Here is a 24,799-nt window from a genome sequence, read left to right as displayed (position 1 = left end):
CCAGGAGCGTAGGCGGGAGAAGGCATGCAAGGGCTGCTGGGTGCTGCCTCAACACGAGGTGCAAGCGCTCACGAGACAGCAGGCAACCTGGGGCGCTCAGCTCAAAGTCGTTCACAACGGGAGACGCCAACAAAAAAGGCCACGTGTGTGTAAACTGGACGTCCCTAGCAAGAAGCCCCGTCACTCCATCCCTGCAGAATGCATAATGTTCGCAAAGGAAAAGGTGCAGCCCAGCCATGCAAAAAGAACAAAATGTTACATGATCTTAAAGCTGACAATATACTTGCCTTCCAAATGTCACTATTAATCTTCCCCCCATTCAGAACAGCAAAATCACTCCATGGCTGTTTCTAGACATAAAGTTATTCACACAGGAAGAACGCACATTGATTTAAAGAAGGAGGGGGTAACAAAAAAAGAGAAAAGGATAGGAAAGGAAAAAAGGAAAAAAAAACACGAGACAGCATTGTTAGCATTGATATTCACAGGATGGGTTAGGGAACAAATTCACTCTACCAGCAACTTGTCAGCTCCCTATTCCTATGGAGACCTGTATTATCACCTGCAGACCAGGCAGGAGGAAAAAGTTGGCACTTGTTTACCAAAACAAAGGACTAAATTAGCAGACAGAGAAGTTATTTTCTAAACGTGGTCTTACAAGCAAACAAACTGCTTCTGAATAGTAAATGCCTGGCACATTAGGAACCCTTTTCTCTCCCTTTGACTTCATTCATTAGGAACCCTTTTCTCTCCCACTGACCAAATGGAACAGTTTCCTTGAGGCAGGGGTGGGCTTAGGGCTGATACTTGTCTGTGTGCTGGTTTGGAACCGAGCAATGCAATGCCCACGGCTAGGGAGATGAAGAGCTGAGTGGTCAAGTTATTTTTATTAAAAAAACAAAACAAAACAAAATGGACAATGAAGAGGAAAGAGAGTGAGTGAAGAACACAGGCTGACATCATCACGCTGGGACCTAACCAAACCTAAACTAGCCCTGATCAAGCTAATGTAAGTTCCTCTAATTCATAAAAAGCTTGAGTTCCCTGACACACAGTCTCGTCACAAGTGAATATTTGATCGCTAAACACAATCATAGAACATAGCATGAAGCCTTGCCTTGTGGGTAGAACTCTTGCATCTTTGAATCTAAACAACAACTTCGATTCATCTTGTTCAAGAAGGAAATATTTTAAATTTTCCACTAGGTTGAGTGAATAGTCAGGTATTTTTCATCTAAGATTTGGGGATGTAATGCTAATCAAAGCCAGGACACCCTCACGAATTTGTCACACTGACACAGTGGGCAAATCTTTTTCTCAGATAATAAATCATCAACAAAGAAAACTTTTCAACTACAGTTCTTTGCAAATGGGAGGGAAACATGACCCATAACTTTTGCTCACAACATTAACAACATTTGTTTTTTTAATTGTATTTCTTATTGTATTTTTCCATGACCATTTCTCTGCCTCTTACTCCCTCCTTCCCTGCATTCACCCCGGTGTCCTCTGTGTCCATGAGTCCTTTTTCCTCAATCCCTCCATGCCCCACCCCCACCCATAGCTGTCAGCCTACTCTCCATCTATGAGTCTGCCACCATTTTGCTTGTTAGTTCAGAATGTTCATTAGATTCCACATATGAGTGAAATCATACGGCATTTGTCTTTTTCTGACTGGCTTATTTCACTTAGCGTTATGTTCTCCAGGTCTATCCATGCTGTCGCAAAGGGTGAAATATTCTTCTATTTTATGGCTGAGTAGTAGTGTCAAGGTCCCGTAGTTGTTTTATTCACTCATCTACTGAACACCTGGGCTGCTTCTATATCTTAGTGATTGCAAGTAATGCTGCAACGAACACAGGGGTGCTTATGTCCTTTTGAATTAGTGTTTTGGGTTCCTGTAAATATGTTCAGAAGTAGGATTGCATGCTGGATCAAAAGGCAGATCCATTTTTAATTTTTTGAGGTAACTCCATACTGCTTTCCACAGTGGCTGCACCAGTCTGCATTCCCACCAACAGCGCAAAAAAGTTCCCCTTTCTCCACATCTTCACCAACATTTGTTGTCTGTTGATTTATTGCTGATGGCCATTCTGACCAGTGGGAAGTGATATCTCCTTATGGTTTTAGTTTGCATTTCTCTGATGATTAGTGACATTGAACATCTTTTCATGCCTATTGGCCCTCTTTGAAGAAGTGTCTATTCAGGTTCTTTGCCTATTTTTAATTGGGTTGCTTTTTTGGTGTTGAGTTTTATAAGTTCTTTATAAATTTTGGATATTAACCCCTTATCAGATGTATCAGCAAATATGTTCTCCCATTCCTTGTGGTCTTCTTGTATTGATGGTTTCCTTTGCTGTCCAGAAATAGTTTAGTTTGATGTAGTCAATTTTGTATGTTTTCTTTCATTTCTCTTGCTTGGGAAGATATATCAGATAAAATATTGCTACAAGCAATGTTGTAGATTTTACTGCCTATGTTTTCTTCTAGGATTTTAATGGTTTGGGGTCTAACATTTAATTCTTTGATCCATTTTGAATTTATTCTTGTGTGTGATGTCAAAAAGTGATCTTGTTTCCTGTTTCTGCATGAATCTGTCCAATGCCCCTCACCTTAGGCTTTCTATGTTGTTCTTTTTCAAGTTCCTTTAAGTGAGAAGTTAGTTGTTTATTGGAGCTTTTTTTTTTTTTGATAGGCCTGTAATGCTATGAATTTCCCTCTTATAGTTGCTTTCCCTGTGTTCCACAGATTTTGGATTGTTGTGTTCTCATTTCTATTTGTTTCAAGGTATTGTTTGATTTCTTCATTGATCTCATTATTGATCCACTCATTATTTAATAACATGTTATTTATCTTCCATGTCTTTGTGTGTTTTTGGTGTTCTTGTGATTGATTTCTAGTTTCATCAAACTGTGGTCAGAGAAGATGCTTGATATAATTTCAATCTTCTTAAGTTTATTGAGACTTGTTTTGTGTCCTAACATGTGGTCTATCCAGAAAACGTTCCATGTGCACTTGAAAAGTATGTATATTCTGCTGCTTTGGGGTGAAAGACTCTGAAGATATCAATTAAATCCATCTGATCTAGTGTGTCATTTAAGGCCACTATCTCCTTGTTGATTTTCTGTCTGGAAGATCTATCCATGGAAGTCAAAGGGGTGTTAAAATCCCCGACAATGACTGTATTTCTGTCACTCTCTCCTTTTATGTCCATCAAGGTTTGCTTCACATATTTAGGTGTTCCTGTGTTGGGTGCATAAATGTTTACAACGATCCTCTTTCTGGATTGTTCCCCTTATCATTATGCAGTGTCCTTCTTTGTCTCCTACTATAGCCTTGGTTTTAAAGTCTATTTTGTTGGATATATATTTGGCTACCTCAGCTTTTTCTTTCCTTCCCATTGGCATGAACTGTCTTTTTCCACCCCACTACTTTTAGTCTGTGTGTATCTTTCCATCTGAGGTGGGTCTTTTGGAGGCAGCACGTATCCATACACGTGTTTTCTTATCCATTCGCCTACCCTGTGTCTTTTGGTTGGAGCCTTTAAGCCATTTATCTTTAAAGTGATTATTGATAGATACATATTTATTGCCATTTTATTTTTTGACTATTTTCTTCTTTTTTTCTTTTTCTTCTTCATCTTCTTAAAGCAAGCCCTTTAACATTTGCTGCCATACTGGGTTGGTGTTAACAAAGTCCTTTAGCTTTTCCTTGTCTGAGAAGCTCAATATTTCTCCTTCAATTTTAAAGGATAACCTTGCTGGGTAGCATTTAAAATTATATAATTTTTAATCATTATAAAATCGTTAAAAATTATATAATTTATAAAAATTATACAAATCTTTAAAATTATATAATTTTTAAAACCACTCAAAGTAGAAGCAGCCAAGTTCATTGACCCCATGTGCTGAAAGGTGCATTAATCTAATCCCACAGGACTCTAAGAGGGCGAAGACTCATTGCAAAATGTCTACCCATTATCTGTTTTGCACAGTTGGCGTCCTTGCTGCTTTCTTTTTTGGACTAGGCACCTGATCTGCAGTTTTTCAAAATAAATTAGAACTTGGACCACTGTATTTACTCTTTAAAAAGAATCTCTTTTATTGAATAAAAGAATAGAAGTCTGGCCAGCCTGTCACCTCTCTTCTACTCCAGCTCTAAAAGCAGTGTTCAGTTTTCACTGGGAGAAAATTAATAATATAGGAGAGTCGTCCCCGATTAGCCGAGGACCCCTGTGAGCCCCCGGAACGGGTGTGGGGCTTGTCCATGTGTGTTTTCCTGGGAGATGATCCCCACTCTCTCTCATGATTTCAGAGGGGTCAGTGACCAAAACAAGTTCAACGTCACCACTGTAGGGAGATCAAGCAGAAAATAAAAATTTAAGCTAAAATTTCTTTTTCAAAAAGAAAATAATCCTATTTAGCCCCAAATCATCATCACGGTTTACATGTGAGCAATATTGGGCTTTCACTCAAGTCAGATTGGAAAAGGGCTATCAGATGATGAATTAGGAAGGCTAAGATAACTGTGTTTCTGTGGAGACATTTTTTTCAAAGGGTGGACGTCTGATAAAAAGGACCTGATATTGCTAACAATACTCAAGAGACATTCTGTTGGAACTGGCAAGGGTGAAAAAAAGAGTATTTTTAAAAACAAGTATGCAGAAAAACTTTCAGCATTTAATAAAAAGTTCTCTGTCAGTGTGTGTGGTTTAAAAATGTTTAATATATTTACTCTGGACAAGAGGGTCCCCACAGAGTAAAAGTCGATCACGCTCCTAGACTGACGTGAATCTGGCTCTGAGGCGCTGTAGACGCGAGTCAGCTGGCTCAGCACTGGTAATCACCCTGGACAGATTCAAACAAAGGTCGTACACAGTGATTTTGCAAAAACTTAAAATAACATGGGTACTCCTAAAAAAACCCTTTCACACAAAAATCAAGTAAGGAAAAATGGAAACTAATATTTTATGTTATGATTAGGTCAAAGGTGTTTTTTTTCCCTTCTAAATTTAAAAATATTCATTTAAAAATTTTCTCTCTCCCATGAGGAACCATAATTGTCTTTTTTATAATTACGGACAATGGAAGACAAAAGCAATTTGTTTTAAGTTTAAGAACTACATATTCTATTCATCTAATTCTTTTTAATTAGGAGGAGGAAATACAGTATTACAGCTAATACGTTTTTTGAACCACAACCCCACAGAGATTCTTTGGTTCTCCAGAAAGTCTGCCGCTACCCCAGTCTGTCGTCTGGAAGCTGGGAGTGAGATGTGGCAGAAGAGACAAAAAGACTAGGAGAGAGGACAAGGCGGGCGGGACAGAGACACAGACACAGAGGCAGGGAAAAGGGGGGTGGGGCAAGGAAGAACAGAGACCATCTTCCACGGGCAAGGTCCTCCCAGTGAGCGCTCTTTCAGGAAGCACAGCAGAGTGACATTCGGTGCCAGAGTCAGAGCTGGGGACATGTCCCCCTGGTGCTCATCTTGAGCTTGCCCAGGCTGCAGTGATGATTACAGAGATTATGCTCAGGCCTGGGAGGGAGGGGGGCCCTGGGGCCTTCGCTCCCCAGAGCCAGTGTAGCCGGTGGCGGGGGCCTGACCCGGCCCCCAGAGTATGGCACCCTCTCAACCACGCGGCAGAGGCCATGTGAGGGCGGACCCACTGAGGGGACTCAATTCTATAACCTGGACAGCTGAGAGCTTTCGTCTTCCAGACTGCTCTTCTGAGAGCTCGAAGAGCAACTCCACCACCCAAACAAATACCCCCTTCCTTCTCCACACTCCCTTCTTAAGGAACCGAGAACACCTTCGGTTGGAAAAGTTATAGGAAGACTTGTGTATGGGGTAATAGTTATTAAAAAAATATTTTGCGTGGCTCCTTCGTCTAAAATTCAACATCTAAGTAATTTGGAACAAATCAGTGGATTGGGAGGAGATGCTCACAGGCCAAATCTCAGCAGCCAATGCTTCCTGGCCAGTTTATAAACTTTCAAAAATATTGCCGGCATGTGCAGAGGAAACATTATCCGCTGTGCTTAACACCTCCCCAGTAAACTCTGGAATGTGATATGTAAAATTGTCAAACTGTAAGGGAGCCTTCAGTCCTAAACTTTTGTAAGCTGAGTCAACAGATTTGGCACTTACTTGATTTTTTTTTTAAAAGACAGCTTCAAGAAAAGCTGGATAAAATATGCATTTCTAGCACGACATATTACAAGTTTCTTCTCTCCCTTAACATTTTGCTTTCTCTCATGTTTCCAAATTAGTTGAAATAGATTCTATGTGGGAATCAAAGAAATGGTATCATTTCCCTTTAACTGTTATTAGCACCTGAGGCAATGTTATCAGCATAGGTCATTTTCTAGAAGGCTCAGGACACGGCCCTCCCTTGGGGCAAGGTGAAGAGACTCTCAGGCTCTCCAAGTCTCCTGATGGACCATGGGGAGCGAAGCTGGTGGCAGGGGTGGGGTCAACAGACCCTCATTCAAGTTTGCCTGCACCAGGAATTGGGCACGTGGTCTTGGACAAGCTCCTTCACTTCTCTGAGTCTCAGCATTGTCAAACGTAAAACACAAATGACAACTCTAGTACCAGGGGCGCAGGGTTGTAGGAGGAGTAGGGCGATAAGGTGGGAGCCCGGCCCTGTGCGGCCGATGAAACAGCCACCGCAGCATCTGCACGCCCTGGGTCTGGGAAGGCTGGGTCTCCTCCCCAGCACTTCCCCTTCCTCTTCTCTCTACCTGCTTACCCCCTTGCCACTGAAACTTCAAAAACTACACATCCATTAACAAAGTTCCCTGGAAGGATAAGACTCTGTCAAAAACAATGTCATGGTTAGCAATAGAAGAGAGGAACAGAACCAACAGCCTGGTGGAAACTCACAGTCCCGGGCAGAGCACAGGAACTGCAGTGAGAACTGGATGCACACCCCCCCGAACTCCAGCTGTGTGGCTCACAAAGAACTGAACCTCAGCTGCCTCTTTTCTTCAGTACAGCAGGTAACAATGGTCTTGTCTGCCACATGGAGGGTGTTGAAGGGACAAATGAGGTGGTACTTATGAAAATACCTGGAAAGCCACAATGAGCCACAAATAGCAGCTGGGGGGGCTGAGCACTGAGGTTGTGTGAGGGAAACACTGCACTCTAGGAAGGGCAGTGGGGGGAGGGCCATGGGGAGGGACCCTGACCCTGGGCAGGAAGGAGGAAGCAGGCACGGAGAAGGGTAAGAAGAGGCTAAAGGGGGCATCAGAAAGAAGCTTAAGGATCAGAGGTGGACTCTGCTACCTGACACTTTTCCCTGGGCCAGCTGCCCACTGGTGTTGCATTGTTCCCAAAACATGGAAATGAAATTCTACCATATTAATCAAAGAAATGAAAATCTGAGCCACAGAAACCTTGGGATGCCCTCCCAAACTCCACCACACTGAACCCTGGTCCCGGGAGGCAAGCTTTAAAAAGGACTTCATTTCTTCCAAGGAGCATAAGAGAATCATTGAGCAGAAAGGATCTCAAAGTTACTCTGATCTCCTCACCTCCGGGACAACACAAAAGAGGAGTAGGCTAAAACCCCAAAGCCAAGGGAGAGGAGTGAGAAGGACTCTGGCCTAGAATTCAGGAGAATTCAGGAACTCTGAGCCCTACACCCAGTGTTGCTGCTAATCGCTGACCTCTCCGTGCCTCAGTTTCCCTGTCTCCAATCAACGGATACTGGTGTCTGATGATCCCTTCCCACCCTGGTGCTTCTCACTGGTGAAGATGGTTGAAGGGTCATAGTGAAGCCCAGGAGCAAAGATGTACAGGTAAGAAACAGAGAGGCTATCTGTGCCTTAGTGAGAGCAGACACTGCATCCTGACCGGCTTGGATCCCAGGAGGCCACTCTGTGGCTGGGGAGACACACCGAGATGCATTAGGCCGGGACAGGCAGAGGACTCTAGGTCGAGCCAAGCTCTTCAACCACCAGAGCTGTGTTGGTTGTGCACCTAACACAAGACAAATGAACAACTGAGTGGAATTTTTTCAGGGAGAAGGAATACGGTGCTTCAATAAAATATTATCAAAATCGCCCAGTGATAAACAAGAAAATCCTGTGTGGATCAGTGGAACTGAAGCAGGTGCCTTATTATCGGGAAGAAGTAGGAAAAAACCAGAGCCCTTGCCTATCAGTGAGGATACAGCTCGCCCCAGCCCCACACTTTAAAGATGGAGACCCTGAGGCCCAGGCTGCGTAAGTGAGATGCTGAAACCCAGGGAACAGCAGGATGTGGTTGGAATGCAGGCTTTCCTGCCTCCCAGGGGAGAGCAAGTAAATAAGCAAAGATGAAGGAAACAAGATATCTTTCTCTTGTTTCCTACAGGAAGGGCGATGGTAGTTGCAAATATTCTATGTGGAGGAACTCTGCAGGTAAGAGATGCGGTTCCAACGTCCTCCAAGCCCCCAAAGTAAAAGAAAATGCATTGTTTAAAGAACAAAAGACTGTGGTCAGAAAGAAGCAGCAATGTCTTGGTGTCAGCCATCAAATCACTTTTCTCAAAACAAAAAAAAAGCCCTTATTTAATTGTGACCTTTTCCGAATGTAATAATTCTCTTGGCTATTTTGTTATCAGGATTCACAAAGCCCCACCACAGGACTCATTACATTAATAAATACCACAACGGAATTTTTTAGTGCCTCAATTCTTTGTTTAAACATTCAAATCTCCTCCTTGGGGGTAGCAGGAATTTATGCTGCTCATTATTTCTAAAATCATGTCACTTATGCTAAATAAACAGATTCTTTTTAAAAAATAGAAATTAAGCATTTAAGGGCTCTCAAGGGTTATTCTTACAGACATCCTCTCTGTGCAATCAGATGAACCCAAGGATAATAAGATATGCGGTAATTATAAGACATCTGGCCAAGAGATGTTCTTCTGTGTGTAAATATTTCATGGAGTCAGCACCATGCAATGGCACCTACAGAGTAAAATATTGTCTCTGTGAGCCCTGGGGAATCTTAACCACTCCTCATTAATCAGCCCCTCTTGCTTTTTGTACCTGAAATAGTGTTTCAAGAGATCAAAAACCGTTCAAAACTAAACACATCCCTGAAAGATGGTATTAACCCTGTTTACTAAGAGGGAGCCTTGCTGAGGTTTCAAAAGCAACATGCATGATCATCAAAAAGCTTACCTCGATGACCTGTGGGGGCAGAGGCAATGAGCCTAAAGAGATACCACAAGGTGCACCCTGTGCTAAGTTGTTCAAAAGACATTCCGTTTTACCTCGTTCTCGGGGGTGGGAGACGGCGTCACGGAGCTAAGGGACCCTTTCCTAGAGCCCTGGAGATCTTCGGGGACAGAGACGGGGCGTTCCCACTGCGTCGCTCCTGTTGGGATGTGCCAGTAATAGGTCCCAGCCACGTCGTTGACTCTTTTCCAGCCAGGAGGCAAATCTGGGTCAGTCTGAAATGAGTGATCACTCCATATATCTGCTGGGAAATGGGGGAAAAAAAGAGTTTGGTTAAGAGAGGAAACAGATTATAGTTGTCCAAGTTTAGTGCCAACAGTCAGGAGACTCCGTAGACATATATGTCCTTCGCCCAGCTAAGAAGAACCACAGCCCCGCAGTGGACGCAGGGCGCGGCGACAAGGGGTGAGATGTTAAGTTAGATGAGGAGACTCTGCAGGGGAAGGGTGGCATTTGGGACTGTGGGCATAAAAGACCCATGTCAAGTCATCCCGCAGCTCCAAGACTCTCCCACCAAACCAAAGCTCTACCGCTGTTCTTGACTCCTGGTGACCCTGTGGCTGAGCGACGTCCACAGTGTCCCATCCTCAGCAGCCCTGCCCGGCTCCTGCGGACTCCTGCCTATGGCTCCCTTTACAGTGTTGGTACACCTCCTATTTCGCTTTCATCTTTTCCTCCTGCCTTCTATTTTTTCGAGCATTGCTGTTCTTCCCAAAGAGCCCTGCCTTCTCAGGATGTGCCCAAAGTGGGACAGCTTCAATTTTGTCGTTTCTGCCTCCAGTGATGTTTCAGGCTTCGTTTGTTTTGTTAGCCAGAATTAACAACCCATGTAGAATTTGCAAGGTCACACACAGAATCTACCTCATTCATCTGTAAACTAGTAAGATTTACAGCCTGGTATCTTATCACGCTCCCAGCAATGAGTACAACTCTTACTTTCTTTAATTGCTTTCTATAAATGAATGCTGTATTTATATCTTTTAATAACATCTCCTTTGCACTGTAGGGATGCCTTCTGTAAAAACTATAGAATTCTAAATCGCACATCGAAGATTCCCAAGGAAGACAGCCTGGAAAAGCCTTGGTATTCAGGGCAGGGACAAGACTGACTCTAAACCCAGGCCTGTAATATAAATATACAAAGTCGGGCGGCTGTGAAATACAACAGAGACTGGAAGGGACTGTGGCAAACTGGCGAGCGTGTGCAAAGTCCAAAGGCATTCAAATTCAAAAAAGAATTTTTAAACTCTGTGAGGGCTGGTAAATGAAATAAATCGGTGATTCCCTGGCCTATGTGAATATTTTGTATGTTTACCAGGTAGCTATTTGCTTTGAAAAAATCTCATTTACTGGCCTTTTTAGAGCAGAATATGAAATGGATAAAGGGCTAGAGAAGAGGAACCGAGTAAGAAATTTATGGAGAGGGGAGCATCATGGAGGCGTCACAGGCAGCCGTATGGAAGCAGGCAGGGAGAAAAACCTAAGGAACTTGGGCTCTAAACCGAGGATCACTCCATTCTAAGGATTAGGCCCTTTTCTATGTGGCTATTCAGAAAGGCCAGAGCACTGTATTCCAATCCAGTGAGAAATCGTGTAGGGCTTGTCTGTGCAAATGGCATCGCCTCACGTGGGCAGGTGTCACAGAGGCTGTTACAGAAGAAAAAGAAACCAATCAAGGCAGCTGATTAAGACCCGGGGTGGGTGCAGATGTGCCTTCACGAGGCTGTTTGGATACCGGCCTTCACTTTCTCATTTAAATCTGCCAGAGGCAAAACTGCCCCTTGTCTCAAATTATGATGGAAACTTCCCCTCCCCGACAGGAAATTAAGCATGATTAAATAATTTCTAGTTACACAAACTCGAAATGAACATGTGTATACACTCCTTTGTCCTGTGTTAGTTTTAGGGGGTTGTTTCTGCAGTAATTTTGTTTTCGGAGTCTCAACTGAGAAAGGGCCGGCGAAACACGGGTTTGGGGACTGCTGGCCAGGTCAGGAGTGTTCTCTTGTCCCCCCTACCGGCTCCAAGGCAAGCTCTGGGGCTAGAAACTGAAAAGACATAAAAAGGCCACTAGTTACCATTTTCTGTGGTTTTCAAGGTCTGAAAGCCTGAATTTACACATCTATTCAGCTTTCTCAACAACTGAGGCATTAGCATATACAAAGAATAGCTGCATACATAGCACTATCAGAATATGAAATCAAGTCAGACCAAGGACAGAGGCCAAGGTCAGTGTTCTGAAGGCTTGGCTGTCTGAGGAGGTACCTCAAGGGCAAAAGGAGAGGGGTTCTGGGTTGCAGGACAGAGACTGGGCTGTTCTGTCTTCAGCCAGACCCACCCGCTCATATTCGTTTTCTATTCCGAGTTTCTGCGGAGATTTTGTTGGGGAGAAAGGGGAAGGGGGCGATTTGTTGGTAAGAGCTGATGATGACGGTGAGAGGATAATGATGGGGGAAATCAGGTGGGCACATCCACAGCCTCACTCCCAGTTCCAGAACCATTTACAGAAGCCCTTCCACACCATGCTGCACTGGTCGTTCGGGCTGCGAGCCCTCCAAGAGCAGGCAGGAGGTCTGCCATGTCCACCACCCTACTCCCCAGACCTAGCACAGTAGGTTTCCACAACAATGAGTCAGATGGATGGTGCCTGGGGGAATGGACAGATGGAAAGAAGAAAGGATAAAGATGGAGGGAGAAATGAATGAAGGAATGAAGACCTTGAATGATGGGATTTGGAAACTGGCACCTAGCAAAAGGGATTCTGAAGAAATCTGTTCTGTGCAGTTTCACGAAATAAGGCAACTTTCCAGGAATACATAACCCCCAGGAATACTGGCTTCTGGGTAGGAGCCACGTCTGCTTCCCTCGATGGTGCATGTGCACTTTCTCAGGGATAAAAAGAAATGCAGCCCTGGCTGCGTAGCTTAGTGGATTGAGCATAGGCCTGTGAAGAAGGGGGTCACTGGTTTGATTCCCAGTCAGGGCACATGCCTGGGTTGCAGGCCAGGTCCCTGGTGGGGGACACATGAGAGGCAACCACACACTGATGTTTCTCTCCCACTCTTTCTCCTTCCCTCTCCTCTCTCTAAAAATAAATAAATAAATATTTTTTTAAAAAAAGAAATACAATGGGAGAAAGTGGAAAGAGTTCTGGGCTGGAAGCCAAGACACTTGGAGTTGAGATTTAGCTTCTTTTTTTATGGATCTATTCGACAAGGAAAAGTATGAAATATGTCTTCTGAGGCACCTCAGCCCTATTATACCTCATTCTGTTTAGTGTTCACAGCCCCAAATTGTTTTGTTTTTCTGTATGAAATGATGTATAAGGGGGACCCCAAAAAACCGGAATTATCTTCTGGAGGGCAGGCCCCTTGTAGTGCAAGGGGTGTTAGGTGAGTGTTAGGTGAGTGTTCTAAAAGCTTTCCCTGTTAGGTGAGTGTTCTAGAAGCCCATCTGTATCCGTGTACCAGCTGGCAGTGTTGTGAGAGGCTGTGTTCAGCTTCAGCAAATTTTTTTTGGAAGACTCAACATGTTTGCCTATTTCCTGATGGATGATTTACAAGGGCACCTGCCCACACCTGAGTGTTCAGCAGTTTTTGACCCAAAACAGCATGACCCCTCCCTCTCCACCCAATCACATCTTGACTGAATTTTTGCTTCCCTAGATGAAAAAAGTCGTCAAAGGAAACATTTTTCCAATGTGGAGAAGGTAAAAGAAAAAAAAAAACAGCAGAAGCACTGAAAGGCATCAGAATCAACAAGTTCAAAAACTGTTTTGAGCAGTGGAAAAAACATCTTGATAGGTGTACTGTATCAAGTGGAAAGTACTTTGAAGGTGACTGAAGTTTAACCATGTAAGAATAAATACACAACTTTTATAACTTTAAATAAATTCCATTTTGGGGGGTCCCCCTTGCATATATTGAAATAAGTACCTTGGACCTCACTCAGTGGTTTTCGATTGCTCTCAAACTGGGGAGGGAGACAGTGGTGCCGGGAGGTGGAGTTCCGGGTCCTCTGAGCCTGCTCACCACAACAGCACCGCTGTCATCTGTTCTACATATTGGTGTTGTGTGTACAATTTCCCTTGCAACAGGGATCAGTTGTTTAAAAAAATTTTTGCTTAAAATAAAGCTTGAAACCATATCAAAAGCGAGAGACCAGCGTGGCCAAGATATCTGAACACCACAAAGCTGCTTCTGTCATAAGCCTGTGGCAAAGCAGCTGAAAAGGCTGCCCTCAGCTGGGTAACCCTGAGGACACGGCATGAAGGAGGACACGCAGATAAATCAAAAGAGGAAAATCTGTAAACACCTGGTTCTTAGGGAATGTTGCAACCCCTTTCAATTCTTGGGAAATTACTTAGCGCAGCTTTGCTGAAGAAAAGGCAAGGAGCCGGCCTTGCGGAAAGTCCGTGGTGGCTGAATGTCACTGCCCTGAACCTCAGCAGTTCTCAAACGGCGTTTCTGCCCTACACCCTTCTACACGCGTCTGCTTCGAGTTCTGAGGTCACAACACGGAATTCTCAGCTCTCACTGGGAATATCCTGAAGGCCCTCCAGATGCTTTTTGGTCATTGTGCAACAGTAATCACAGGAATTTCGGTTCGGTATCGAGAGCATACAACAGAGCAGGACTCTGCCACGGAGCTGCCCGCTGCAGGCCTGCAACGCAGACCAACCGTGCACGCTAGTCAGGGCGAGATCAACAGGAGAGTTAAAGTGGAGAATTACACAGGAAGCCTGCAGAGTACTGTCAAATATGCCAGTGAAATTAGAGGTGGAGGGAGCCGACAAAGGCTCTAGACATGGCGTCATGCAGCCTGGCATGGACACAGGGAGTGAGAACTCTGGGGCCCTTCCTGTCTGGCTCGGCCACTCACTATTTGAATGACCTTGGACAAGTTACCCAACTTCTTTGGGCGTCAGATGCTTATCTGTAAAATGGCGATGAAAACAGTACCTACCTCCATTCAGAATAAAGGCTGGCATAGCAGAGGCATATTCACTACATAAACGGCCACTGTTACTGCTAGCATTATCGGATGACATGTCTCCAAGCTGACCACGTAATAATATATTAAGTTCCCTAAAGTCATTGTAAAGAAAGTATTTTCCTGAGTCCAAAGGAAAATGCTCAGTACAGAATTTACAGCATTATATGACCCTGACGGTTCGAAGAAGAAGGGTAAAAGGTGACAGCCTTATGGTGACTCCTGAAGAAGAAGGTCAATAGGGTTTCCTCTGCAGGGCGGGGCTTTGAGGACTGAGAAGGTCAGGCCAGACCAGGTTTTACCCAGAATGCCTTGCTGGGCTTTCTTCCAGCACACCACGCCCCTGACCGCTGTGTTGCTGCTTCACAGATCTCAATTAATGTAGAAGCAAAAAAAAACTTTAAAAATTTTAAAAATAAAATTTTTCCTGGGTTTCTCTCAAACACAAACCATCCCCAAATGAATAAAGTTTCCTTGTATTTGTATGATTCTTGAGCTTTTCCCGCACTGTGGGTCTGGGGATCTCATTAAAAGACAAAAGTTACCCACCCACAAAGTAAAGCAGGTCCGCACACCCGTGATGACATGTCATGCTCACATCAACCTTGGCTAGGAGGCACCAACGGGAACGTCGGCAAGTCAGGACAGGAATCCCGGACTTTCCAGGCTTAAACCCAAGTCTTCCTCATGCTGCCATGAGGTACTAAGTGCTGGTCACAAAGATGCTGTTAGTAATAGTGAAGTGACAAGGGCAGGATGCCGACCGCGGTGCGTCCACGGCTGCCCTATGAGGGATATACTACCGTTAGCCACAGCTCAGAGAGAACAGCAGTGTGGTTTAAACCCCAGGGGGTAAACTGTGTCCCTATGTAGACATGGATTTCACTTTTTCAAAGACCCAAGAAAAATCAGTATGGAAATTAGAAGGTAAATAAATAGAAGAGAAACAAAAGAAAAAGATCACAATGGCTGCAATGCTGAGGCTCCAGCCCAGCCAGCTGACCTGACCAAAGTCAGACTACCGGTAAGTGAGGGCAACGAGATTCACTCCAGAGGACTGGTCCTGAGCCCTGACCCACCCCAAGTCCGAGGAAGACATTTCCAGTGTGGGCTTTGCATAGGGTCTTCCTTTCTGTGCCTCCCTCCCTAATGCTGCTCCCAGTAAATCCAGGAAGTCGGCACAGACACTCCAGCTCCCCATAATCTGGGCCTGCCTTTAGAGGCCTCAGGATCAGTTCCAACCACAGGCACGCTGCCACTTCTCCCTCCCATCTGTCCCGAAGGGTCTTGCACCTAAGATGCTTTACTATCTCCTGTCACCCCTGCATCCCACCGAAAGCAAAGGCACAGGCTGGCAGGCTGGAGCCCAAAGCCATAGGTGCCCCTTCAAAGTGGCTCTGTGGTCCTTCATTGTTTGTAGTTCTGTTCCTTAGTGAGGAGACAGGAAGCAGGCCCTGGAAGTCAGAGTGTAAAAATAGCAAGGCTCAGCAGCTCAGAAAGTCCCTCTTGAGTGGGCAGCCTCTTGGGCCAAAAGCAATACTTGGCGTGGAAACAAGGAGCCCATCAGTGCGCAGCAAGACCTGCTCCCTCCAGCTACCTCTGGCGCCCGTGCCACTGGCCTGGCTCCACCCCAGTGTCTTTGCAGGGACCTGCTCCCTACTCCCCCCACCCCAGTGGGGCCTGTGTGTGGGGCCAACCCGCCTCTAATCATCCTCTCCCCTGGGCTCACTTGCAGGAATCCGAGGGTCAAATGAAAACAAATTAGCATCTAGCAACAGCAGCTGGAAATTTCCTCTCCCGCCTGGAGGCCACAGGAAGGAGGAGGAGTGGAGCCAAGATTCTCAGTTCGGTAAGGTCTGCAGTGCAGGGAAGAAAGGCTTCCCCTCAGGTCCTCAGAAGGGCGCTCACTCCCTTCCTCTCCACTGATATATGGGGTGCCCTAGGTGTGCACGGAGTCAGGGAGGGGTGGGAGGAAAGAGGAGATAGTTGACTCATTCAACAAATATTTCCTATCTACTCTGCCAGGCATTGTCTTAGGGCTGGAGATGCAGAGGTCATCAGATAGACCCAGGCTGGGCATTAGTGGTTCTCGAGAATCAGGGTCACTGGGAGGCCTGGTAGAGCACAGGTCACTGGGGGGCACCCCCAGAGCTTCTGACTCAGTGGGTCTGAGAATAGGCACGGCTAACAGTTCCCAGGTGGCGCTGCTTGCATGCTACTGGTTTCTGAGCCACACTCCTAAGAACCACTGGCCTGGGGAAAACAGGAAAGGTAATCATTATTTTCTAGCAAACTCCCTCTAACTACTGGCTCCACAAAAGTAAAATGGGACTGTATATTCACTCATTCATTCATTCATTCATTCACCCACATATTCATTCATTCTTTTGTACGGAGGGACTCCTATGAATGCCAAGCAGTATTCTAGAAGCTGTGAACACGGTAATGAGTAAGAGGCAAATTAGGTCACGGGATCCATTGTGCCTGAGGATGCAGTGGCCTATTTGGCTGGGATGGTGTGGGAAGGTTCCTGAGGAATAATGTTTCCCTAAACTAGAAGGCGCCAAGCTTTGGGAAGAGACAAGAGAACAGTATTGCCAGCAGAGGGAACAGCCAGTGCAAAGACCATGAGGCAGCAAAGAGCCATACGTCAGGTCATTTTAATGAAAAAGTCACCCAAGTGAGGGGTAAGGTCTGTGGGAAGGTTTAAAACCTCCAGGGCTAAGAATTCACCCTCTATGCGAAGGAAAACTCTGGAAGGTCTTGCGTGATCTGTGTTTTCAAAATCAGAAGAATAATTTGCACAAAGCTCCCATTCTTGGAGAAGAAAAAAACTCTCTTCCAAAGTCTTAGCTGCAGCTGCTACTAACTACCCTTCTAAGGGATGATATTCCTGAGGGATCCAGATGCTTTAATGCAAACCATTTGGGTTTAGCTTTAGAACTCTTTTTCTGATCAGCTGGTGGTCTGCTTCCTTTGTGCCTCCCTGTTTTCTGCTTGCTGGTGCGCGCTCTCTCTCTCTCTCCCTCTCTCTCTCTCTCTGAGTTCCTCCCCATCCCCCTTAGTTCCTTTATTTTTATTGAAGACAACAGCACAGAGCCAGAACTCTGGGTCTAGACTGTTCCTTGTTGATTTGCTGAGAGTTCCCAGCAGCATAGACGGCTGCTCAGAATTGGGGCAAAATGGTCCTCAACCAAAGGAACCGGCAAAAACTGACTGTGGAAACAGGGGAAGGAGAGGCCCACAGTGTTTAAGATCTGTGAGCTCTCAGGGTCCTGACTCAGCAACCTGCCAGAAAGAGGGAAGGAAAGCTCACAGAAACACTTTCTTGATACTCTGTTTGCAAGACATCAACGAGAGCCTGAAATGCCAACTGCAGCCTTAGAAAAATTCCACATTGCCCTCAGCCGAGCTTTCCTGGAGCAGCTTTCTTTACCAGTTGTAACAAACTCTTAACAGTTTGGGGAGTGTTGATTTCCTAATGCCTTGTCCCATACTGTTCTTCAACAAAATTAATATTAAGGTTTTGAGTGTCCTTGCAATAGGGCGCTATTTTTAGCTGAGAATTTTTCTGTTAAAAATTTTTGAGTAAAGTCTCTAAGAACTTGTTATTTAAAAGGCCTGGAATTTGGGCTCTGTAACACTACCTACTCTGTATCTTTTAATTAAGTATTTTGGCATAAGATCAACACAGAATTTCTTAATTTAAACTCACTGGAGACACAGTCTTTGCAGAGCTCACCCTGCTACATTTTTAGCCGCAGGGCCATTTTACTATCGAGACAGGAGCTCTGGCGTCAGCTGACAGCCTTGAATCTCAGCCCCAACACAGGCTCGCTGTGTGATCTTGGACAAACAGCTTACTTTCCAATGGCCTGCCTGCTCAGCGTGTGCCAGGAGTGTGGACAACTCCACCCTCCTGGAGCAGACGTAGAACACAAAGCCCAACACAAAGTCAGGCACATAGTATTCACTCAATAAATCTGTGTTACTATTAGCTATTAATTGCTTCTTTCAAATGTGGCTTTGGGGACACAACACTTTTGAAGTGGTATCCACCACAGCACATGTCATTTTAAAAACTTAAGATTTCTGAGAATTTGCAATGAGCAAATGTGTTTTTACCAAAAAGGTGGTTTTTATGTAGATCAAGAAAACTACATTCATGGGCTACAGCCATGTCTACATGGAAATGACGAAGCCTGTGAACACAACTCTGGTTGGAGTATGTGGCGCCTCTGTAATTAGCACGTGGCTGTGTTATGTCACGTAGCTGAGCCATTAAAGAAGCAGAAACAAAGTCCAAACAAAACAGTGGGTTAGGTGTGCTGTGTTATTGAAGACATCTTTCCTTTGAGACTGCTTCTGCTCTATCTCATAGCCTCACAAAAGTATGTAAACGGGAACTGATCAGATGTTGGCGGAAGATAAAAGGGGAAAATATGCCTCTCTGTTCAAAGACCGTTAACCAGAATTGACACAGGAGTCAGGGGGACTCTGCAAAGACAGACTTAAAAACTAAATGGAATGGGACATAGCAGCTGAAAATTATTCGAAGGAAAAACTGGTATTTGGAAATATCCATCCATACCTATACATACATATAATTGAGATTAACCATATGACTTGGCCACAGATATTTTACATATCATCAGAAAGATCTAGTTCTAAACACCTAAATATACAGACAGTAAGACACTGATTTCCTTACAAGTTATAAGAGAAGACAGTGAAAACCTCACGTGACATGAAATACAACCTGAGAACACTGTCTCCTTTTGGAGTGAGCACAAAGTACAAGGTGGCCTCACTTCCAACCACTGCTGAGAAGCAACAGGCTTAAGGGCCATGGCCCCACCCCCCCAAAAAAGTTAAAAATAAGAACATAAAACATGAATGGAGATTTATATTTTATTTTAAGAAAGCTACAGACCATCGATTTCATTTTTTCTAAGAAATGTCAGGAAAAAATCTGTGGGGAAAACCACAAATGCCCCAAATCCAAAATTTAATCATAATAATGAATGGAGAATGGGTGCAGGTGGGCATTCTCTTGAAATCATCAATTTTTAAATAATTTTTTAAAGTCACAATCACAAGATATTTATGTACAATTGCCAGGCAGGCTTATTATTTTTACCTCCAGCTGTTTGACTACACCACGAACCTAGGAACTGGACAGCAATGCAGCTTGTTCCATATTGGATGGGGTTAATCAGCGTTGACAGAAAGACCAACAAATTGGGCCTAATACTCCTCGCTTTTAAGTTTCAGTACTTAGTGCCCATTCCTAAACATACTTCCTAGTGTTCTAGGAAGATTTATCTACAAAAATTAAGCCAGGGTAACTGCCCATCATTCAAAAAACGTGTCCAGCTGCCTTACCCTCAGCCAACCCAACCATACAACATCCTCATTGGACGATGATGTCATGGTGAGCAGTTAGAAGAGAGAAAACAAAACACCGTCAGAGGCAGGAACCTTCCTTTGGCTCTCATACCATCAGATGGATAGAATCATTACTGGCACCATACTCTTTCAAGGCAGACGGGTCTCAAAGCATACTAAACAGAGCCAATTTTCTTTTCCATTACTTTGTCAGGGTCTTCAACACACTTTTCTCGCAGAGCTATATTCCTCCTCAGGCTGCAATGACAACAAGGTGGGAGCTATTCCAGGGTTGCCTGCCCAAGTTCAAGGTCATTATTATTTTAAATGGTGGCACCCCAGGACTTGACTTCCCAGCTACATTAAATATCAGAACAAGAGGTGATTTTTGAGAATCTAGGAGATAGACAGTGTTCAATGACAAATGACAATTTGGCCTTTCATCAGCACACTGAAAACACAAGCTGGAGAGGATGCAATCTTTCCTAAGATTGAAGTTTACATGTGGGAGCACAGAGAACTAAACTCCCATGGGTTAAAATGCATTTGTTTTGTTTCCAGTATGAGAACAAGAGCAGGTGCTGCTAGGCCACGGCTGGACTTTCCAAATGCTGTGACTAGTCCAGTCTCACGTGACCCCACAAGTTCTTGTGACAAAGGTGGAGGAGACAACATCCCCATTTTACAGGTGAAGAGACAGATTTCACCAATGTCAAATAACTCAGTCAAGGTGGGGAAACTGGTTGTCATTGACTTTGGAGAAATCTCGTGTATTTTTGTTTAGGAATCATTCTACGTGTTGTTTATTTTTAAAGGTTAAATGCCCTTTAAAATCTGCAGAAGAAATTATTCAGTCTGCCATAGTGTTCAGTGGACAAGCTTCAATATTTGATATAAAATAAGATTTTAGAATATGAGTGGTATGAAAGAGTCCAGAGAAAAATGTTCTTCTGAAATTAACTTTAAAAACACATTTAAAGGGATCATGGTAAGAGCTATTTTTTATTACTACTCCAAGATATTTATTCTCTACCTGAATTAAAAAAGAACTTGAAGCAATTTACATAAAATATATATTTCAATCAATAAAATAACAAAAGAATAAAGCCAGGGAGTTGAGAAGAAATTTAATTTCTTGCTCCAAAAATTTACAAAGATTTAGTTGTCTAATGGAAGAAGATTATCAAAAAACAAACTTATTTTAAGCACCAACTCTAAGAGGAACTTAGCATGTAGGAAATAGTACTGGAGATACGAAGGCAGCAACTGAAAACGAAGGATTCGCCTTGCATCCAGACAGGTGTAAATCTTGTTGTAAACTGTATTCAGATTGAACAACGGGTAATTAAATGTAAACAATTTTTACTCTGGCTGGTGTGGCTCAGTGGACTGAGTGCTAGCCTGTGAACTGTAATGTAAGGTCACTGGTTCAATTCCTAGTCAGGGCGCATCCCTGGGTTGAGGGCAAAGTCCCAAGTTGGAGGTGTGAGAGAGGCAACGGATCAAAGTATCTTGCACATCGCTGTTTTTCTTGCTCTCTTTCTCCCTCTCTTCCATTCTGTCTAAAAATCAATAAATAAAATCTTTAAAAATATAAACAAATTTTTAAAATAATAAAGTTAACTAGGCAAACCATTCTGTACTTTTCCCTTTGCCTATAAAAAGCCTGATATTTGGTTTTCATAAATAAGGTACTGNAGGTGTGAGAGAGGCAACGGATCAAAGTATCTTGCACATCGCTGTTTTTCTTGCTCTCTTTCTGTCTAAAAATCTCTTCCATTCTGTCTAAAAATCAATAAATAAAATCTTTAAAAATATAAACAAATTTTTAAAATAATAAAGTTAACTAGGCAAACCATTCTGTACTTTTAAAAATCAATAAATCTCTTCCATTCTGTCTAAAAATCAATAAATAAAATCTTTAAAAATATAAACAAATTTTTAAAATAATAAAGTTAACTAGGCAAACCATTCTGTACTTTTCCCTTTGCCTATAAAAAGCCTGATATTTGGTTTTCATAAATAAGGTACTGTAGCAGACAATGCAAGGTGTTCACTCGTCAATGTCTAGTGTCTTCTTCAAAGCAATAAAAACTTTTGATTAGACAGACACATGGCCACCCAGAATACAGAATACATTTCCCAGCCCCCCTGGCAGCTAGGTGTAGCCATGTAGGTAACACTCCAGTCATTGGGGTATAAGTACAAGAATTGTATGGCAGTGTCTCAGAGCCTTCCTTGTAAAATAGCTGGAAAGCATTTTTCTTGTTGGAACAGACCTGCCACCCTGGACCAGGAGGACACAGGCACACCATAGGGATGGTGGAGCGGCAGGGTCAAGGAATCTGGGTTCCTGAGGTCTCTGTGAAACAGAGCCGGCACGTGAGGGACTGCTACTGCGAGGCTTCTAGGTGAAAGGAAAATCAATGTCTGTTGTCATCGGCGACTCCTGTTGTACAGTCTTGTATTACTAGCAGTTGGAGTTGATCCTAACTGATCTGTTTAATGGCAGGAAACTAAATTCCAGGCCTAATACCTGGGAAGGAAAGAACTTCAAGCAATTTAGCTTTGCAATCCCATATTCACTCTCAAACTAGAGGCATCTAAATTATACAATTTGGAAATGCAAGCTCCTGACTCCCAAATTCTCCAACCCTCTTCTAAAACAGCGTATTGTTGGAACATAACTTCAAAACGTAAATGGATGAGTTATCATTCATTCATTTCCACCACCTGCCAATCAAAGCATCTTAACCTCACCTCCAACTCTTGTCAAAAACACCACGTTCAGTGTTGGGCTTAATTTTTCGCAATCCTCCAGAAGTACTTACCAGGATTCAACCAACCACATGGAACGCCCAGCCATTCATTTGATTCAGTTATTTAATCTACACCATCCTCCTCCTATCCCCTCTAATTCTAGGTCAGAAAGAAAAGCAAAGATTCTCCAGGGAAAACAGAATGGCGAAATTAGCTGCTGCACACCTGTGCCATAGCTTGGTTTTTCTTTCCACCATTAAAAGAGTGATATGCAGAGCCCTGAACTTTTCAAAGATGCTGGGACTACTGGCAGAAAAGAGGCAGGGGTATTTGTGAATCCCATCTGCCAGGGATACACGTGTAGAAAGTATCTTTTTTTTAATGCTTCTCAAAATAGAATCCAGCATAAGACAATATTAGGTAATTGAGCCAAATTCCAGAAAAGGACAAGTAAATAAAATAATCATCCTCAAAAGCTCAAACAATAAATTAGTGCTTAGAGTTTAGAGGGTCTCCCTTTCTGTAATGATTAGGTGTAGAACTACTCGGTGTTTAAACTGTGGGTGCCCAATAGCAAAAAAGTATCATAGAGATGCTATGAATCACAAATTAAACAGGTCTAAGTTCCTTAAAGCAAGGACTAGGCTGGATCCTCTTTTAATTTAATCAACCAAGGTACCACAAATATGTCTCATACACAGGAGGTACACACTGTAAATTGTCTGAATGTAAGTGAATGTAGTCAAGAGTGGCTCCCTTTTTTATATTTCATTCCCTGAAACGACAGGGGCTGCCTAGATAATGCCTATACAAACGAAAGCTCTAACAAAGAGAAGACCAATGACGGGAAAGGACAGAGAAAAAGGGACAATGGGTATGGGAGGTACCACTAATCAGCCTGCTTGCTGAGTTCTACTTTGCTATAGTGTCAAGAAAAGGAACAAGAATTACCGTTTGCTAGTTTTTATTTGCCCACAAATGTACTGGTTAACCCTCTAGGCCTCAAATTCTAGCCCATATACTGTAATTAATTTCCTACTAGAAAAATGCTCTTAAAGTGTTAAAGGTTTCTTATCTGCAGGATGTCTGGGAAGGATTCCAAATTTATTATGCTACAGAAATAGAGGGTTTTTTTTTCCTCATTTTAAAAATCTAAGCCTCTCACTTGCGAAAACTGACTCATACAAAATTTTCATTCCTTCTCTCTAGATTGAATGTAGTTAGTGTCCTTTCGTAAATAATGGTCTATCTGTTTTTGAATTCTGGTATTTCGAAGCATCTTCCTCCTCAACTTTCTCCCCATTCCTTTCTCTCTGAAAGAAATTACTATAACCTGGAGGCCTTCGAGGGAAGGCCCTGCTCAGCACACACAAATGGCCCTTAGATCTCAGAAGTGGGTACAGAGGAACATTCGTTGGAAGCTAATGAATCAGCCGCTGTGTCAAAGTCTTCCTTGTTGTGGACAAAACAGGCAGAGATCAGTGGGGACAAGTGAATGACTATGATGAGAACTCCACCCTCGACAGTTGTTTGTGCCCCCTTCCTGGTGGAAATAAACTTTGTGTGTCTTCTGAGGTCACAGATGTGCTTTGATGAGTGAACTGTGAGGACACACCCCTCTCTTTAGAAAACATTACACTGGGAAGTACCTCTCCGTGGAGCCAGGAGCGGAAAGGAGCTAGTGAAAGAAAATACTGTGCTTTCTCTGAAAAAAAAAATTCCCTTTGGAGAAACAAACAGTACAAAATACTTTTAAAAGCAAAAGTGTATTTTCAGTGAAAAATTTCCATGGATTATTTTCTTTAAAGGGTAATACATTTTTTCTTCCATTTTCTCCTTTGTTGACTAATTTATTTAAAATATATACTGTGCTCTGCTGATAGAGCAAGAATTGCAAATTTTCTTATTGTGAATATAGGCTACACGTGCACTTGGCCCAGATTTGAACTGGTCACCCTGGGAGAGCTTGACTGCTTTCATGGGCATTGGGTCTGTCTGAGAAACGTATCTGTGAGAATTTAATTTGTTAGCTACTCCTAAAAAAATAAGCCCCAACGTGATTCAACCTGCCAGTCCAAGGGGTCTGATTCAGCAAACCATTGCAATGCTGAGGTTTTCACTGAACAAGATTGTATGAAAGTATGTCCATCAAAAACAGTAAGATCAAACATTTTTTTCCAAAACAGGTCAGTATATATGCCCATGGCCCAGCATCACTAAGCGTACATTCCACACACCTTCCCACACAGTTCCATGGGTGGATCCGCAGCAGGGTGTTCCTTGTGGGATTCCCAGAGGCGCGGAGCAAATGGAGACACTCTGGGAACCCACCGCTCTATGAAGGGGACAGTACAACGTGTTGGATTCCCATCACGGAACATCATAGAACAACAAGAAGCAATGTGTTAGATGTACACACAGCCTCTGG

General features: G+C 43.4%; 1 protein-coding gene across 14 annotated transcripts in view; it reads right to left on the bottom strand.

Annotated features, from left to right (window-relative positions):
• APBB2 (amyloid beta precursor protein binding family B member 2) overlaps positions 1-24,799 on the bottom strand; it is a 321,139-nt gene that overhangs the window by 97,963 nt on the left and 198,377 nt on the right. For 7 of the 14 annotated variants that reach the window (XM_037064262.1, XM_037064265.1, XM_037064261.1 and 4 more), the window contains 2 exons: positions 9,267-9,475; positions 288-350 (listed from right to left, as the gene is read on the bottom strand). In XM_037064262.1, coding sequence (XP_036920157.1) covers positions 288-350; positions 9,267-9,475 — 272 coding nt within the window. The remainder of the gene's footprint in view (positions 1-287; positions 351-9,266; positions 9,476-24,799) is intronic. The other 7 variants (XM_037064267.1, XM_037064271.1, XM_037064275.1 and 4 more) reach the window with 4 other exon arrangements.

This window comes from Sturnira hondurensis, unplaced genomic scaffold (genome assembly GCF_014824575.4).
Source record: "Sturnira hondurensis isolate 20B ecotype Veracruz unplaced genomic scaffold, ASM1482457v3 Scaffold0015056, whole genome shotgun sequence".
Lineage (NCBI taxonomy): Eukaryota > Metazoa > Chordata > Mammalia > Chiroptera > Phyllostomidae > Sturnira > Sturnira hondurensis.
Note: the sequence above shows the minus strand (reverse complement) of the source record. Positions and strands in the feature narration are given on the sequence as shown.